This window comes from Pempheris klunzingeri, chromosome 10 (assembly GCF_042242105.1).
Source record: "Pempheris klunzingeri isolate RE-2024b chromosome 10, fPemKlu1.hap1, whole genome shotgun sequence".
Classification (NCBI taxonomy): Eukaryota; Metazoa; Chordata; class Actinopteri; order Acropomatiformes; family Pempheridae; genus Pempheris; species Pempheris klunzingeri.
In genome coordinates this window covers 12,265,486-12,282,843 of record NC_092021.1, presented here as the reverse complement: position 1 = coordinate 12,282,843, position 17,358 = coordinate 12,265,486, and the positions used below count along the sequence as shown (strand labels likewise).

The 17,358-nt window shown below is 39.5% G+C and overlaps 2 protein-coding genes and 1 pseudogene across 2 annotated transcripts; 2 read left to right on the top strand and 1 right to left on the bottom strand.

Moving 5' to 3' along the window:
* The first annotated feature begins 2,585 nt into the window (after window positions 1–2,585).
* On the top strand, window positions 2,586–3,509 carry LOC139208779 (olfactory receptor 2AT4-like). The gene has a single exon (XM_070838519.1). The coding sequence runs from the start codon at window positions 2,586–2,588 to the stop codon at window positions 3,507–3,509; it is 924 nt and encodes a 307-aa protein (XP_070694620.1).
* Window positions 3,510–7,674: 4,165 nt separating this feature from the next.
* On the top strand, window positions 7,675–8,598 carry LOC139208778 (olfactory receptor 2AT4-like). The gene has a single exon (XM_070838518.1). The coding sequence runs from the start codon at window positions 7,675–7,677 to the stop codon at window positions 8,596–8,598; it is 924 nt and encodes a 307-aa protein (XP_070694619.1).
* Window positions 8,599–9,465: 867 nt separating this feature from the next.
* On the bottom strand, window positions 9,466–15,944 carry LOC139208627 (GTPase IMAP family member 8-like; annotated as a pseudogene).
* Between the last annotated feature and the right edge of the window lie 1,414 nt (window positions 15,945–17,358).

The following is a 17,358-nucleotide window of genomic DNA, read 5'->3' as shown; positions in this document are numbered from 1 at the left end:
ATTTCTTCATTTTGTTTTAAGAGATTCAACTGTGACACATATTTTGTCATTTGTCTGAATATAATCTGAACATAATGACCTGTTGAGGCTGTGTTTGACTGTAATAATATTGTAATAATAACTACATTGATGTTATAAATTGCATCTAAGAGACATGAGCAGTTTTTCTATGAGATTTTTTTTACTCTTACTCATGTAGTTAATTTTGAGTAACTTTACTCAGTCAGTATTTATACCTGTAAAGTAAAAATACTTACTTCAGTACTGACATCACCATAGGCTGGATTAAATGATAATATGATAAAGTGAACATGACACATCATATTTTTGTGCCATAAAAATTTTACCAATCCTTAGCCAATGTAAACATTTTTGGGAAGGGTTGGGCAACTAAAAAAGTATGATGGAAACATATTGGTTATGCTTGAATAAACAACAAATAAAACTATCAGCTAAACAAATAATAATGAATTGCAGAAATCTTGATGTGAATTGGGATTGGAGCAGTTATGTTTGGAGTGTAACGTCCATCCGCCGGTACACCAACAAATCAAAGTACCACAACTACTTTGATGAGAATGTAGTAGTAGTCAGTATCAGTTGTTTTGATAATTTTTTCGAAAACAACAAAGAACCTTGGTCTTGCCATATACTCTGAATTCGTAAAGCAAGATTGTCCTTGTTTACCGACTGTACATCTTTGTATCCCTGTGGCACACCCTGTAGCTGTACTGCAGGGGTGCCCACACTTTTTCGGCTCACAAGCTACTTTTAAAATGACCAGGTCAAAATGATCTACCTACATTAAAAATGCTAAACATATATTTATTTCTATATATACTGAGTATTCTTTATATATACACAATATATGTTAGCGTACACTGCATAACTGAGACTAATGTAACCCTTGGTATTACACATACAAACTGACAGCAGTAATGCACATAGGTGGCAAACAGTAATGAAACCATCAATATTGCACACAAGTGACAAAAGTAACTGGAACAATAATACATTCATGGTCACTACCTTACTCTGATGACTTGCACTGAATGGAGTCAAATATCCCTTCCTATCCTATTTCCCATCCCAGAGTATCCCTTCTTTAGTAGATATAGATTGGAAGGCTAGCTAGTAGCTAGCGCGTTTGGCCGCACATGTCCCTTCCTGGGACCCGTAGCAGAGAAGAGATCACAGACTGACCACCCTGCACATCAATCAAGTCGCAAACGGGACTTTATTTTATTTTTTTTTAATGTCAGGCCATCTACCGGCACTACCTCCGCGATCGACCGGTCGATCGTGATCGACGTATTGGGCACCCCTGCTGTACTGTATACAGTACATTGAGTTGATATTAATGTAAAACACCAAGAGAAACGTTTCCAGTTGTGTAGCAGCAGAGCAGACTATGACCAAGTGCCACTGAAGTGCATTTGCTGAAATTAGTGTGTTACTCTGTTAAAGGTGAAGGTTAGAAAATAGCCGCTCTTACACTGAAGAATACAGTGTTCCACAAAATTTCTCAAAACAGTTGAACTCAAAAGGGATCTCAGACATCTCAGTAGAAAAGGTAACATTTCTTTAAGCAAATGTGACGTTCTTGCTTTGAATGTCACTTCGCCAGCCCCAATTTTCAGCCTAATCAAAACCAATTGAATATTTTTCAGTTATTATAAATTGATTAGTTAATGCAAAGAGAGCCTTTAGTGAAGTTGAGGTCCTCGCAGAAGGTCAAAAGAACTCTTGCAAACAGCCACCCTTATTTCAAAGAAATTAATTAAGGACTTCACTTTAACTACATTGTGTTAACTCAGTTTCTTCTGTCTTTTAGCTACAATCTGGATTTTAAGTGCTTCTTTCATATGTGTTGCTTGTAAGAAAAGAGTATTGAATGAATATTGAATGTTTTAAACTAAAACTTCAGCTTTATCTTTCACATTGCTCCCTTTGATTGATCACAAATATCTTTAAGATGCACGCTGACGCCTACTGTACAGGAGTCTGTAACATCTCAAATCCATGTACATGTAGAAACATGCACAGAAACATGCACAAGAGTAGCTGCACAAGCTAGCTTTAGCCAGCTCTCTATAACTCTGTAGCTCTGTCATGATGTGCAGCTCTGGGTATTGGGATACCAGCATTGTTAGTGTATGTTAGCATACATTATCTCACTCTGTACATTACCCTGTGATTCACATCACAACAATAAAAGAGAACTAACATGCAGTGTCTATGGAGTAATGGGTTAACAGCAAAAAGCAATGACTGCTTTCTTGTTTACAACCCGACTGTGAGAGTGTCACTATGACAATTAACATTACTGTGTAATAAAATGACCCTATGCTCTAAGCACATGATACACATTTCCTAATTAGCCCCATGAAAGCTGCTGATTGGAGGTTTGAAGTCTCATGTTGAGAGCGTCGTTGAGGGTCAGAGCCATGAAAGAATATAAACAAGTGGTGGTGGAATCGATGTGTAGGCACAGAGCAGAACCTGTTGTCCTCCCACACATTAGGTAGTACAAATCCTTATCTGCAATATTAAATCAACATAAAAACTAGAAACTGTAAAATGTGATGGATAATGTTTCAGTAATTGCTATGTTGACTTTGTCAAGATTTAGTGGGCCGACAAGCTATAGACTCACTGTCTTTGCTCTCACTTTATTGTGTTACTGTGTGATTTGGCTGTTAAATGTGACCATTATTGTGGCAACCATTGTGGATAAAAGCCTTCATGAGCCCATGTACATCTTCCTCTGTAATCTGTGCATCAATGGGCTTTACGGGACTGCAGGCTTTTACCCCAAATTCCTCAATGATCTTCTGTCTGGCATTCATGTCATCTCTCATGCTGGATGTCTTCTGCAGGGGTTTGTGTTGCACTCTGCAGCTTGTGCTGATTTTTCTATTCTTGTGCTGATGGCCTATGACAGGTATGTAGCTATATGTCGACCTCTGGTATACCACTCTGTGATGACTAAGCAAAGGGTTTATGTGCTTGTGTTTTTTGCTTGGCTTCTGCCCTTGTCCTTGATGTCCATGGGCACTATAACGACATCAAGATTCAGGTTATGCAAGTCAGACATATCGAAAATCTACTGTACTAATTTTGCGATTAGTCAACTAGCTTGTTCTCCCTCCATAGAAAGCATCATTATTCCGGCTTTTAACATTACTTTTTATTTTGGCCATTTCATTTTTGTTATTTGGTCTTATGTATATCTGATCAGGACATGTCTAACATCCAAAGAGAACAGGAGTAAATTTATGCAAACATGTCTTCCACATTTGCTCTGTTTAATTACTTTCATTGTGTGTTTGCTTTTTGATTTGTTGTACATTCGCTTTGGCTCAAAACAAATCCCACGAAGTGCCCAACATTTCATGGCAATAGAATTTATCCTTATTCCTCCGATCATTAATCCCCTGATATATGGTTTCAAATTGACACGGATGAAAAACAGAATTATACAGTTTTTGAGTAGGAAACATCTCTAGACTAGTACATCATCATCAGTTATGTGTGTTTGTCACAGTGAAGCTCATTTATGTGATCACAAATTCTATATCATGATCTTCAATACATGTAGACAAATGTATTTCAATATCAACAAATCTACCATAAAAGTTATTTTTGTAGCTTCTTATTATCTAAAACACTGAAACCTGAAAGCACAATTGCTGATTAAAAACTATTCTCTTAGTAAAGATGGTTTCAGATTAGTATCCATCAGCTATTAATGAGTTTCTTATCTACTGTGCATTTCTCAAATAACCTTACAATACAATATGATTGATTTAAGAACAAGTCTTTGAGAGTAATTATCAATGATTTATTCCTGTTTGTTAAGTGGATATTAGACTGAGGCTGGTTGGTACAGTCTGCACTCTCTCATGTATTTCTAAGGCATAATATCTGTTTGAATATTCTAACTAGCAGCAAATGAAGGGTTAAGCATTTAGTTATTTCAAACCCGGGCCTTAGTTTTTTTTTTGTTTGTTTTTTTTTAGTTTTTTGGTGTAGATGACTAGTAGGTTCAAAAACTTTTGGAATATGACCTTTTGTCTCAGATGGCAGCTGCAAAACAGGCTGCAGTGTCTGCTGCGTAATCCCTGAGGGTAACTGTGTCCATCAGAGTATGTCAACTAAAAGTGCTTGTTTTTGCCACTGACAGGCTCAGATCGTTATTCTCAGTATGGCAACATTACAGAAAGGATTCCTACAGAGAAATTTCTGTAAGAAGCTTTTTGTTTAACCAGAAACAGCCGTTATATTGCTCTCTTGAAAAGCACCAGACTTCATTAACAAAACAGTCATTTTACCACACAGGTTATTTTTACTGTTATTTGTATTTGCAATAAAATGAAATATGATATAAAACACAACTCTGTGTTCAAAGTGTTACTTCCTCACCAAGTTTGATCCTATCTCCACCCTCCGCATAATTTTGAAAAATGCAAAAAGTGGACATGAGCCTGTGGGGGAGGCGGCCACAGACTGCCCTTTTGAGGTGGAGGATGTTCCTCCTCCAGACTCCCCTGAAGCAGACATAAGTGTGGTGGAGGACCGTAGGCCCAATCCGTATCAATTTACTGTATTAATTTGAGCTGTGGTTCGAGCACCAGTAATGCCCGAAGCTAATTGGTTAAGTAGCATTGACTCCTGTTAATGATTAGTCTTGATCAGGATGTATCTGGAAATGATTCACAGTGGTGGACGCTCACATAACTTTTATGAGGTTCACAGGTAGATTCTGCCAATAATAGGCTGAGAAAAAAGGGAGATTTTCTCAGGTATCAGATCAGGAATCAGAGGGTTCAAAATATGAAGCCTCCTGTAAAAATTGGGAATGTTGGCAGGTATGATGAGAGTTTGAGGTGATCGAGTCAGGCCAGTTTTTAGTTGGATTGTAGACTTTTTATTTAAGAGAACCATTCAGGTAAAGGTAGGAAATGAAATTTCCAACAGGTATGAAGTTAAAAATTAAACACAGCAGGGCTCTGATTCTGTTCTCTATTTTGACAAATGGCATCTTCGGAAATGATATAGGGAGGTCATTATTTACATTATAATTGAATTATTTGCTTTGTGGAAAACAGGGAAAAACTTAAATCATTTAGTCAAAGAATTGCAAGAAAGGTTCCTGGTTGAAAAAACTAAAGCAATGTTCTTCTCTAGAAAGAAGATTAGATGAAATAATCATTTGAAGCTGAATGGAAATAATTAAGAGACAGCAGAGTCATGTATTTTCTAGGAGTATATTTGGATTCCAGATTGACACGGAGAGGACACACTAAAAGCACTGTGGACAAATTCAGGGATCCAGGTTCAGACTCTCAGGTTGTGTGTAGGACGGGTAAGATCGTCTCCTGTGTGCCCGACAGGGTGAGTCAGGAGAAATGCCACTGTGTTTACGTGTCTGTTAGAAACACAGATGGTAAATCTTGCTTCAAGTTAAGACAAGTGATAAAAGTGCTGATTTAGTATCTGGGTTTTATAGTTCCATATGCAGAACACAGAGGGTAAAATAAGTATTGATCACGTCACCATTTTTCTCAGTAAATATATTTATTTTAGAATTCCTTTTGTAACCAATGCCATCAGTATGTTTTGCAACAATATAAGGTTGTGAAGGTCTTGAGAGAGCTCTTTGCTTTTACCCATCATGAGATGTTTCTTGTGTGACACCTTGGTAATGAGACACCTTTTTATAGGCCATCAGTTGGGACTGAACCAGCTGATATTAATTTGCACTGACAGGGATGGCTTTCTAATTACTGACTGATTTCAGCTGGTGTCTTCGTTTCCATGCCTACCTTTCCTCATGTGTTCAATACTTCTTGTCATTTCACAGTATTACACATAACTTGATTTGTGGATGTCTGTTGTTTGATTTCTTTGCATGTGTGGGTTGCATGGGTTGTTACCAACATCTGGTGAAAATTTCATGTCAATAGCACCTTTAGAAATATATTTACTGAGAGAAATGGTGACGTGTTCAATACTTATTTTACCTGCTGTATAAATATGAGATTCGCCAAAACAGACATCAAACTTCTGAAGTATATATACGATTAAATTATACTCCATTTTGTTGGCTTTACAGTGGGTTTTCAACTGTAATGTTACCATGCACCTTGCAGGAAAAGGCCAGGGTGGGGAGGAGGAGCACAGACAAAGGCTTCACCAGTGCAGGTGTTTATGCCAGAGCATGTCAGGCTGTATTATCTGAGGGACAGTATCTAAGAAGTGCTGCTACGGTGCATTTGGGATGCACCACCACCTAGAACAGATTCGCACAGGAAAAAATGGCAGTGCTGTATGTGTTTCAGGTTACAGGGCTCACAATGGGTGGGGTGCTCTCTTTTGAACAAGAGGCTAGGTTCATAGATTAGCTGCTAAAGGCTGCACACATTTACTGTGAGGTAAACTTACATAATTGTGACAGGTCATATTCGAGCATATCAGGATTTATTGCCAAAGGCCTTTTCACACCGCTGCACATCAACCGTCCTTGACAACTGTCTATCTAAAACAGTGTTGCCCCAAACAAGGCCCAAGGCAGTGATTCTCTCCCTCTCTCCCCCTCCCTCTCCCTCCCCTCCTTTTAAAGATGCAATGTGTAGAAATTAGCCACCTCCTCTAAAAACCACAATTAAATGACAGCTGCAGCCCTTTCATGCTACACACGCATGGAACATGCTGTATATAAGATAATTAAATGTAGATTAGAATTGATCAAATGTAAAATTAATATAATAAGTGTAGTATAATGATATATGGTATAATGATAATAGTATGATAATTCTGCAGTGTATTCTTTTTGAATTTACATCTGGATGAACATAAAAACAGCAACAGGATAGTGATGATAGGGTCTTCACATTAAAACTTTGACAGCTGGTAAACATTGTCCATCAAATATGACTGTTTGAGCGCCAATTATCATCGATGCAAACACAGAGTATTGAATGAATATTGAATGTTTTAAACTAAAACTTCAGCTTTATCTTTCACATTGCTCCCTTTGATTGATCACAAATATCTTTAAGATGCACACTGACGCCTACTGTACAGGAGTCTGTAACATCTCAAATCCATGTACATGTAGAAACATGCACAGAAACATGCACAAGAGTAGCTGCGCAAGCTAGCTTTAGCCAGCTCTCTATAACTCTGTAGCTCTGTCATGATGTGCAGCTCTGGGTATTGGGATACCAGCATTGTTAGTGTATGTTAGCATACATTATCTCACTCTGTACATTACCCTGTGATTCACATCACAACAATAAAAGAGAACTGACATGCAGCGTCTATGGAGTAATGGGTTAACAGCAAAAAGCAATGACTGCTTTCTTGTTTACAACCCGACTGTGAGAGTGTCACTATGACAATTAACATTACTGTGTAATAAAATGACCCTATGCTCTAAGCACATGATACACATTTCCTAATTAGCCCCATGAAAGCTGCTGATTGGAGGTTTGAAGTCTCATGTTGAGAGCGTCGTTGAGGGTCAGAGCCATGAAAGAATATAAACAAGTGGTGGTGGAATCGATGTGTAGGCACAGAGCAGAACCTGTTGTCCTCCCACACATTAGGTAGTACAAATCCTTATCTGCAATATTAAATCAACATAAAAACTAGAAACTGTAAAATGTGATGGATAATGTTTCAATGATTGCTATGTTGACTTTGTCAAGATTTAGTGGGCCGACAAGCTATAGACTCACTGTCTTTGCTCTCACTTTATTGTGTTACTGTGCGATTTGGCTGTTAAATGTGACCATTATTGTGACAACCATTGTGGATAAAAGCCTTCATGAGCCCATGTACATCTTCCTCTGTAATCTGTGCATCAATGGGCTTTACGGGACTGCAGGCTTTTACCCCAAATTCCTCAATGATCTTCTGTCTGGCATTCATGTCATCTCTCATGCTGGATGTCTTCTGCAGGGGTTTGTGTTGCACTCTGCAGCTTGTGCTGATTTTTCTATTCTTGTGCTGATGGCCTATGACAGGTATGTAGCTATATGTCGACCTCTGGTATACCACTCTGTGATGACTAAGCAAAGGGTTTATGTGCTTGTGTTTTTTGCTTGGCTTCTGCCCTTGTCCTTGATGTCCATGGGCACTATAACGACATCAAGATTCAGGTTATGCAAGTCAGACATATCGAAAATCTACTGTACTAATTTTGCGATTAGTCAACTAGCTTGTTCTCCCTCCATAGAAAGCATCATTATTCCGGCTTTTAACATTACTTTTTATTTTGGCCATTTCATTTTTGTTATTTGGTCTTATGTATATCTGATCAGGACATGTCTAACATCCAAAGAGAACAGGAGTAAATTTATGCAAACATGTCTTCCACATTTGCTCTGTTTAATTACTTTCATTGTGTGTTTGCTTTTTGATTTGTTGTACATTCGCTTTGGTTCAAAACAAATCCCACGAAGTGCCCAACATTTCATAGCAATAGAATTTATCCTTATTCCTCCTATCATTAATCCCCTGATATATGGTTTCAAATTGACACGGATGAAAAACAGAATTATACAGTTTTTGAGTAGGAAACATCTCTAGACTAGTACATCATCATCAGTTATGTGTGTTTGTCACAGTGAAGCTCATTTATGTGATCACAAATTCTATATCATGATCTTCAATACATGTAGACAAATGTATTTCAGTATCAACAAATCTACCATAAAAGTTATTTTTGTAGCTTCTTATTATCTAAAACACTGAAACCTGAAAGCACAATTGCTGATTAAAAACTATTCTCTTAGTAAAGATGGTTTCAGATTAGTATCCATCAGCTATTAATGAGTTATATGATTGATTTAAGAACAAGTCTTTGAGAGTAATTATCAATGATTTATTCCTGTTTGTTAAGTGGATATTAGACTGAGGCTGGTTGGTACAGTCTGCACTCTCTCATGTATTTCTAAGGCTTAATATCTGTTTGAATATTCTAACTAGCAGCAAATGAAGGGTTAAGCATTTAGTTATTTCAAACCCGGGCCTTAGTTTTTTGTCTTTTTTTTTTAGTTTTTTGGTGTAGATGACTAGTAGGTTCAAAAACTTTTGGAATATGACCTGTTGTCTGATTGTCTCAGATGGCAGCTGCAAAACAGGCTGCAGTGTCTGCTGCGTAATCCCTGAGGGTAACTGTGTCCATCAGAGTATGTCAACTAAAAGTGCTTGTTTTTGCCACTGACAGGCTCAGATCGTTATTCTCAGTATGGCAACATTACAGAAAGGATTCCTACAGAGAAATTTCTGTAAGAAGCTTTTTGTTTAAACAGAAACAGCCGTTATATTGCTCTCTTGAAAAGCACCAGACTTCATTAACAAAACAGTCATTTTACCACACAGGTTATTTTTACTGTTATTTGTATTTGCAATAAAATGAAATATGATATAAAACACAACTCTGTGTTCAAAGTGTTACTTCCTCACTAAGTTTGATCCTATCTCCACCCTCCGCATAATTTTGAAAAATGCAAAAAGTGGACATGAGGCTGTGGGGGAGGCGGCCACAGACTGCCCTTTTGAGGTGGAGGATGTTCCTCCTCCAGACTCCCCTGAAGCAGACATAAGTGTGGTGGAGGACCGTAGGCCCAAGCCGTATCAATTTACTGTATTAATCTGAGCTGTGGTTCGAGCCCCAGTAATGCCCGAAGCTAATTAGTTAAGTAGCATTGACTCCTGTTAATCATTAGTCTTGATCAGGATCATTCATCATTTAGAATCATTTAGTCAAAGAATTGCAAGAAAGGTTCCTGGTTGAAAAAACTAAAGCAATGTTCTTCTCTAGAAAGAAGATTAGATGAAATAATCATTTGAAGCTGAATGGAAATAATTAAGAGACAGCAGAGTCATGTATTTTCTAGGAGTATATTTGGATTCCAGATTGACACGGAGAGGACACACTAAAAGCACTGTGGACAAATTCAGGGATCCAGGTTCAGACTCTCAGGTTGTGTGTAGGACGGGTAAGATCGTCTCCTGTGTGCCCGACAGGGTGAGTCAGGAGAAATGCCACTGTGTTTACGTGTCTGTTAGAAACACAGATGGTAAATCTTACTTCAAGTTAAGACAAGTGATAAAAGTGCTGATTTAGTATCTGGGTTTTATAGTTCCATATGCAGAACACAGAGGGTAAAATAAGTATTGATCACGTCACCATTTTTCTCAGTAAATATATTTATTTTAGAATTCCTTCTGTAACCAATGCCATCAGTATGTTTTGCAACAATATGAGGTTGTGAAGGTCTTGAGAGAGCTCTTTGCTTTTACCCATCATGAGATGTTTCTTGTGTGACACCTTGGTAATGAGACACCTTTTTATAGGCCATCAGTTGGGACTGAACCAGCTGATATTAATTTGCACTGACAGGGATGGCTTTCTAATTACTGACTGATTTCAGCCGGTGTCTTCGTTTCCATGCCTTCCTTTCCTCATGTGTTCAATACTTCTTGTCATTTCACAGTATTACACATAACTTGATTTGTGGATGTCTGTTGTTTGATTTCTTTGCATGTGTGGGTTGCATGGGTTGTTACCAACATCTGGTGAAAATTTCATGTCAGTAGCACCTTTAGAAATATATTTACTGAGAGAAATGGTGACGTGTTCAATACTTATTTTACCTGCTGTATAAATATGAGATTCGCAAAAACAGACATCAAACTTCTGAAGTATATATACGATTAAATTATACTCCATTTTGTTGGCTTTACAGTGGGTTGAACAAACTAAGTCAAACAAAGTTCTGGTGTATACTGATCCAGTGTCTTTTCTGATCAGTCTTATATCAGGGTTATCCAGGACCTACTCTTTAAAATAATGTTAATACATTCAAGAGTAATTAAACAAGGCACTGAGATCACATTCATTTGATATACTGGTCTTGTTGATGTCATTCTCAATACAGCACGCCCATCAATTGTTTTGAACAAAATAACCTCATTTAATATTAGACCAGAATTTCTCCCCTTTGTTTAGGACATTGAAATCTTCCAGGACATGTGGACTGGCACCAACAGGAACCCTGCTACAAAACTTTGGACCTGATCTGAGTCTGAAGGACTGGGAGTAGAAAACCTACTAAAACCTGACCTGCATACATTAATTAAAGAAATCAAAGACAGTCAGACTTGCCTTAAACAGAGCCAAGGATAATTAGACTGATGCAAAATGAAGCTGACCTGAACAGACTGCAACAGAGGCAGAACACGAGCACTAGCAGCAGCACGATGCCACTCAAGTTAATTAGCGTGTTTCCTTGCACTTCACAGCTGACACTGTTGCTCTCATCTTGAGAAAAAACTTTTCCTCTCCTTGGGTCAACGTCAGTCCTTAAACTTGTATACACACAGGTTTGTATGACTTTTATTAGACCAGGTAATTTGTAATGAAGCTTTAGCCGCGCTGGTGGCGTGACTCTCAGCATGGCAGTGTTGTTTGAGGTTTTGATCCAGAGTGAAATATCTTTACAACTAATTGGATGGCTTTCCATGAAATTTGGTACAAACATTTATGTTCCCCAGAGGATGAATCCTCATGACTTTGATCTTCTGATTATTCAATTTTGTTCGTTATTTAAAGCACTGACATCTCGGCTAAAATTTCCAATTGGCCATAAAGTACTTAAAAATCTGAAAAACTGTCTATGACGACAATTTCTGAATACATTCTCACTCCCCAGAGGATACATGTTGGTGATGTGCAGAGGGAGGAAACTCTCCAGAATACTTAGTCTTATCAATGTGGTTTAGTTAGTGTTAAATCCAGATTAGATCATACACTTGCATTGCATCCATCTATTAAAACAAACTTAAACCAATATAAAATTTGTCTTTTTGGGCTTGTTAATTCTTTTGTTCTGTCCCTGAAACTTAAACCAGACTCAGGATACTCACTGGGTTTAACAGTGTCGCTGTGGTGGCCCAGTGGCACCGTGAACACCCATTCAAGCTCCTTTGATGACTTGAGGTCTGTCATTGTCCTCCTGAGGTGGTTACCTTTGTTGAAGTGCACAGTAGCCGTCTCATTTGTTCTGTTAGTTTCCTTCTCCTGATAACGGCTCTGCATCCCTTTGACTTTGGCTTTCAACACCTTCATTGAATCTTCATTAAGCTCTTTTGCCTCTCGTCTCTGATTCATCATCACTTGGTCCAGCTCTTTATCTTGCTTCTCGCATATGTTCTTCAAGGCTGCTGTTTCTCGCTCTTGTTCTTTCACGTTTTCCTTCCACACCCCGTTTCTTTGCTTCGCAGCTTTAATCATATCATCTTTGAGAGCACATCTTTCAATCAGGCTTGATATCATTCTGTCTTTCTCCATGATTATTTGTTTAAGCTGGTTGTTCTCCCTCTCATACTCCACTAATCTTCTGCCAATCTCCTCTTCATAGTCTTTATTTTTCCTCTTTTCTGTCCCTCTCAGCTGTCACCTTCAGTCTGCTCGTCTTTGCCTTCATCATGTCCTCCACAGTCCTCTCTTTCTCCTCGACTGGTTGCCTCAGGAGATCATTCCTTGTCTTTGCCCTCATGAGCTGTCTTCCAATCTTTTTGGAGCTTTGATCCAGTTTCTTGTTGCATTCTTGGAGTTTTATGAAACAATGCAGTTAGTGTTATCAGCTATCATAACAGCTATCATTCGCCACCTCTGTTTCCTCAATCTTCGCCAGTAGTTCTTGAACCTGAATTCCCCCGTCCTCGTTCGAGTTATCAAAAACATGATACCTACTTCCACATTTCTCCACCAACCACCGAAGGGCAGGCCATCTCTCAATGTGCTGCTCAATGGGAGTGACTCCTAGTCTGTCTCCCCCGGTGAACAGCACGACGGTTCCTCCACTTCCAACCGGTCCGTTTCAGTGAAAGTCTCTTCGCTGCGTACCACCACCAGGACAGCATGGGGAAGGGGAGCACACAGAGATGCACTGTGGATAATCTGCTGTCGTACCTCGCATGGAGTGTCCTCTGAGCAGTATCTCCCATGCCAGCCTGGAGCGAAAACCACTGTGACTCGGTTTTTGTGAACATCACCCTGTCTCTTAGCACACTGTGATGTTGGATGCCCAGCAGGAAAGACTTCCTCACCAAGATTGGTGTTTCCAGCCGAGCTCTTCCCAACCTGCTTTGGTCTGCACATTCATGCTCCTCAGAATCGCCCTCTTTTCTACCTGTTTTTTTCCCTCTCACTTAGTCCAGACACTTCCTCATTTGCAGTCACATAACCAGCTCCTCCTGCATCTATAGTAATGAATGTATGTTTCCTGCAACCATTGCATCAATCTTCTTCAAAAGTTCTGCAACCTGTTTAACATCATCTTTTCCACAAATGCTTCTGTCTAACAGGTGATATCTATGTCCACATCTCTCCAAAACCACTTTGAGAAACCTATGTCTATGTCAATGTAGTCCCCTAATGACGACCCCCTCAGCCTCTCACATCTGGTGAATATTACCATTGTGTTGCTCCACACTGTGTCACTGAGCTGCTCGAGGGGTCCCTCTACTGTCCACTCTCTGCCTTGGTGAGAGCTGATGGGTATGACCATGAGGAAGGTGTGAAGTCTCGGCGGGCACATGGCCACGCAGGCTGCCATGTTGTTCTTCACCAGGTCGGTGTCTTGGACAGAGTACTGGATCCACCTTTCAGGGCTGTTGACAACAATAGCTCTGTGTCCATCGCCAACAACACCCTGTTTCCTCACACACATCTTCACGTCTCTGGTGATGTCAAACATCTGTCGGCCGAGGATGGTGTTTCCTGTCAAAGTCTTCTCCAGCCAGTCATGCCCCAGGAGGACAATCCTTAGCTCCTGAAGACAGCCTTTGTCCCCTGATGGCACACAAGATGATTCAGCAGGCTTTATACATGCTAATTAAAACATTACAACTAAAACACAAGCAAAATAAAGCTTATTAATAAATATACACTGAAATAAAGAGTTATTTAAATGTTATTGAAACATTTTCTGTCAAACTTAGAAGGACCTGTGTTCTCGAGACTGAAATTTCACAGACCTTGGAAACAGTAGTTGATGAGGAAGACACTGATATAAGTGAAAGCTTCACAACAGCCACTAAATGGACTCTGTTGTAAGACTATTTTATTGTTTTTTCAAGATCAACACAGATGAGAAGTCCTTAAAGAAAAAAATGTAAGTTTGGACATCAGTGACTGCATGACAACTCCATCTGCTGAGGAAGACCGTTTGGTGCAACTGAAAGCCCCAGGAGAGCCATTATATGGACCTCGTTGCGAGGTTGTTTAGGCAGATCTGCACTCTTGTTCTCTGCTCTTTGACAACAATAAATTCAATGTCATATAGTTGTCAAAAAGACACGTTACCACTCATCAGGGGCGCCCCCAGAAATTTTTCACAGGGGGGGCCAGATAGGGCCAGTGAAAATCCTGGGATGGCACACCAAAACCAAAAACAATAACAGAATTTCAAGAAGAAAAGTATTGAGGCTAGTCAAGATCAATGTCAATATGAGAGTTAAGGAATCATGTACTCATATACTTTCTAATTTTACAGTTAATGTTACTTAGATGTACATGGACTAATACAGTACAAGCCTGTTTTATTAAGTGTTGGTTTATTTATGAGTTAGGAAAGTCATTGTTCTAATATGGTAGTTGTATTATACAGCTTTACTATTAGGGAGTACATTCATGTAATGAACTAAACAGTTACAGGGACCAAGTCTACTCAAGTTTAAAAGCACCACACAGAGGCCTTTGATTGTTTTCAATACAGCTTTATTCTGCTGTAAACATGTAAACAAAGCATTGTCTTTGACAATAGACATTTTACCATAGCTCAGAGTATTCTAGCCATGCGTGCGCACTGTGCCAGTCTTTCTTGAAGCCTCGTCTTCTGTCCCCTTGAAGAGTACGAGGGAAAAACTTGAGATGCTGCTGTTTGGGCCCTCTGATCCTGACTGGGAAATATCTGTGATGAGACATGAGGAAAATAAGTTGCTCTGAATTTAAAATAGCAGCAGCAAAACCAACAATAATAACATGAGTAGCTGTCCATAGTATTCCCAGATTACAGTTGTATTATGGACCCACAGTCAGTTCTGTTCTGACTGTTCAAACTCATCTACCAGTAAACAGGAATGAGAAGCTTTCTGTTGTTGCACCAGGATTCATAACTCAGTGTTGACACCTTGTTACCACACGTTTATCCAGGTAAAGTTACTCTCTTGCCATTCATTTCCTCATGAGGGACCCTGTTCTCAGCTCACCTGCTGGTCCACCAGTAGGATGAACAGCTGTGTCCTGTCTGACCTGCTGCCTTACTTCTTCCCTGTTCTCTGGACCTGTCGCTGCCTGACCCTGCTCCTCTGCACTGCCCTGCTCTGTCTCTGTCCCTGTCTGTTCATGGGTTTGCTCGGCGGTGTTATCTTGGCCTGCATCATCACACATATGGAAGAGATGTCCGTAGACTTTCTCTTCATTGTCTGCAACTTGCCGTAGCATCACGGCACAGGTACTGGTGATCCAACACTAGCGGCCCTTAACACAAGCTAATGAGATGCTCAGTAACGGAGAGCAGCCAGCATGAGGTTCAGCACAGACACAGTTTACCAAACACATACTATTTGTTCTAAAAGTAAGTACTGTTTGACTGACTTACCTGTTGGTAGTCTGGTTGTCTCAACAGCTGCCGTTGAAAATGACTTCCACTGTCAGTCTCTGAGTTTGGGCAGCAGCTGCTGCAGTGCTGCCTTCACTTGCACTCGGACAACGTACAGGGGGGGGGGGGGGGGGGGGGGGGCAATCATTTTTCAGGGGTGGCCTCTGCCACTCATGCTCAGTTAACTGTTACAAATTTAAAGCAGATGTAGTTACCTTTCAGTGTCTGTGCTCTGCAACCCTCTGAAAGCACCTCCTCCATCTTTTATTCTGTCAAATGTTTTTTCAAAACTGAAACCACTCAGCTGTCTGTGTTACCAAAGGTCGAACTGGTCCTGCCAGTCATATAAATCCTTCCTCTATGGAGAGATTTCAGATGTAATCATCACACACAGTGAAGACATTTGTGGCAGTGTAATTACACTGTACGGCCACTGAATTTAAAGTAAGGGTCTGACATCAGTGTGTGTGTGTGTGTGTGTGTAATGTGCTGTAATGGTGCTGGTTATTAAAGACATTGAAAACACGTTTTCTCAGTCATATCCTTACTATGTGTGACATACTGCACATTACATTACATGTTTTCTGTCAAAGGCGGATCAGTTTTGGTGATTTCAGTAATTCTGTTTTTGTCTGTGCTCCTCACACTGCTCTGTTGGTATCATGTATTTCTGTGCACCAATAAGAGATGAGTATCACCACAGATGGTTTAGAAAAGAGTCTTTTCCTGTATTTCCATCATGTGGGTTATGACTTCGCCCCTCTTCAGGAGATAAGGGACAGGTCCTAAGTCTGTTCAGTCCAATGGGAGAAACAGATTATGACCAATTCTTTGCCCCAAAGTCACCAAAATAAATATTTGACAGTTTTCACAAGTCACATATCTTCAAAACAAGGATCCGAGTCTAAAAGTACATGGGTTATCCTTTATCTTTAAATGTTTCTTATTTAGCAATGAATATTTCATATTTTAAAGAAAACGAAGATATTTGAAAACTAAGTATAACTTTAAGAAGCAAGAATCACACTTATCCACCTTCCTCAGAAAGGCTTTTTATTGAGGTTCAGTTTCAGAGTTAATGCCACAGCTGTTGCATTGCCAGTCTGTAAAAGAGTCCCTGAGTCAGAATTAACTCGATTCAGTGACTGTGCAATAGTGCACATCATGCAAAAAGTAATTGACTACAGTAAGAAACCAGCATTAATTACAAAGTTGGAAAAGTTGGCTTTATAAGCATCATCTGTGACTACAGACGTCTGTCTGTGGCTTTAATTAGAGGAGAGGCATCACTGAAGGTATTTAGAGCTTCAGTTCAAACCTCAGAGGGGAGACAGTGATGAGTATAACCTTTGCGGATGAAATGCACCCCGGAGGCCAGCTCAGTTTAAATCCTCTTCAGTTGTAGCTTTTCTATCAGTGTACATGGTTGGTTGTAGCCTGAATGCATGGCCTGTCATTCAAAAGAGCTATTGCAAAGGAACAGAAGAGCACCTCTGCCATTTCTAAAAGTGAACATCATACTCAGCATTTACATTATGTACATATTTATACATATTTAAACATCCTGTCACAGGTCTTGTGACTGTATATCCAAAATGTCCTCAGGACATTTCATCAACAGTTAGCAGCTGTCATTCAAAATGTCTACTGCGAAAGAACAACTAAGTACATCTCT

Bases quoted from the DNA above. Each gene is read 5' to 3' on its own strand.
- LOC139208779 (XM_070838519.1), top strand. From the start codon at position 2,586: ATGGATAATGTTTCAGTAATTGCTATGTTGACTTTGTCAAGATTTAGT.
- LOC139208778 (XM_070838518.1), top strand. From the start codon at position 7,675: ATGGATAATGTTTCAATGATTGCTATGTTGACTTTGTCAAGATTTAGT.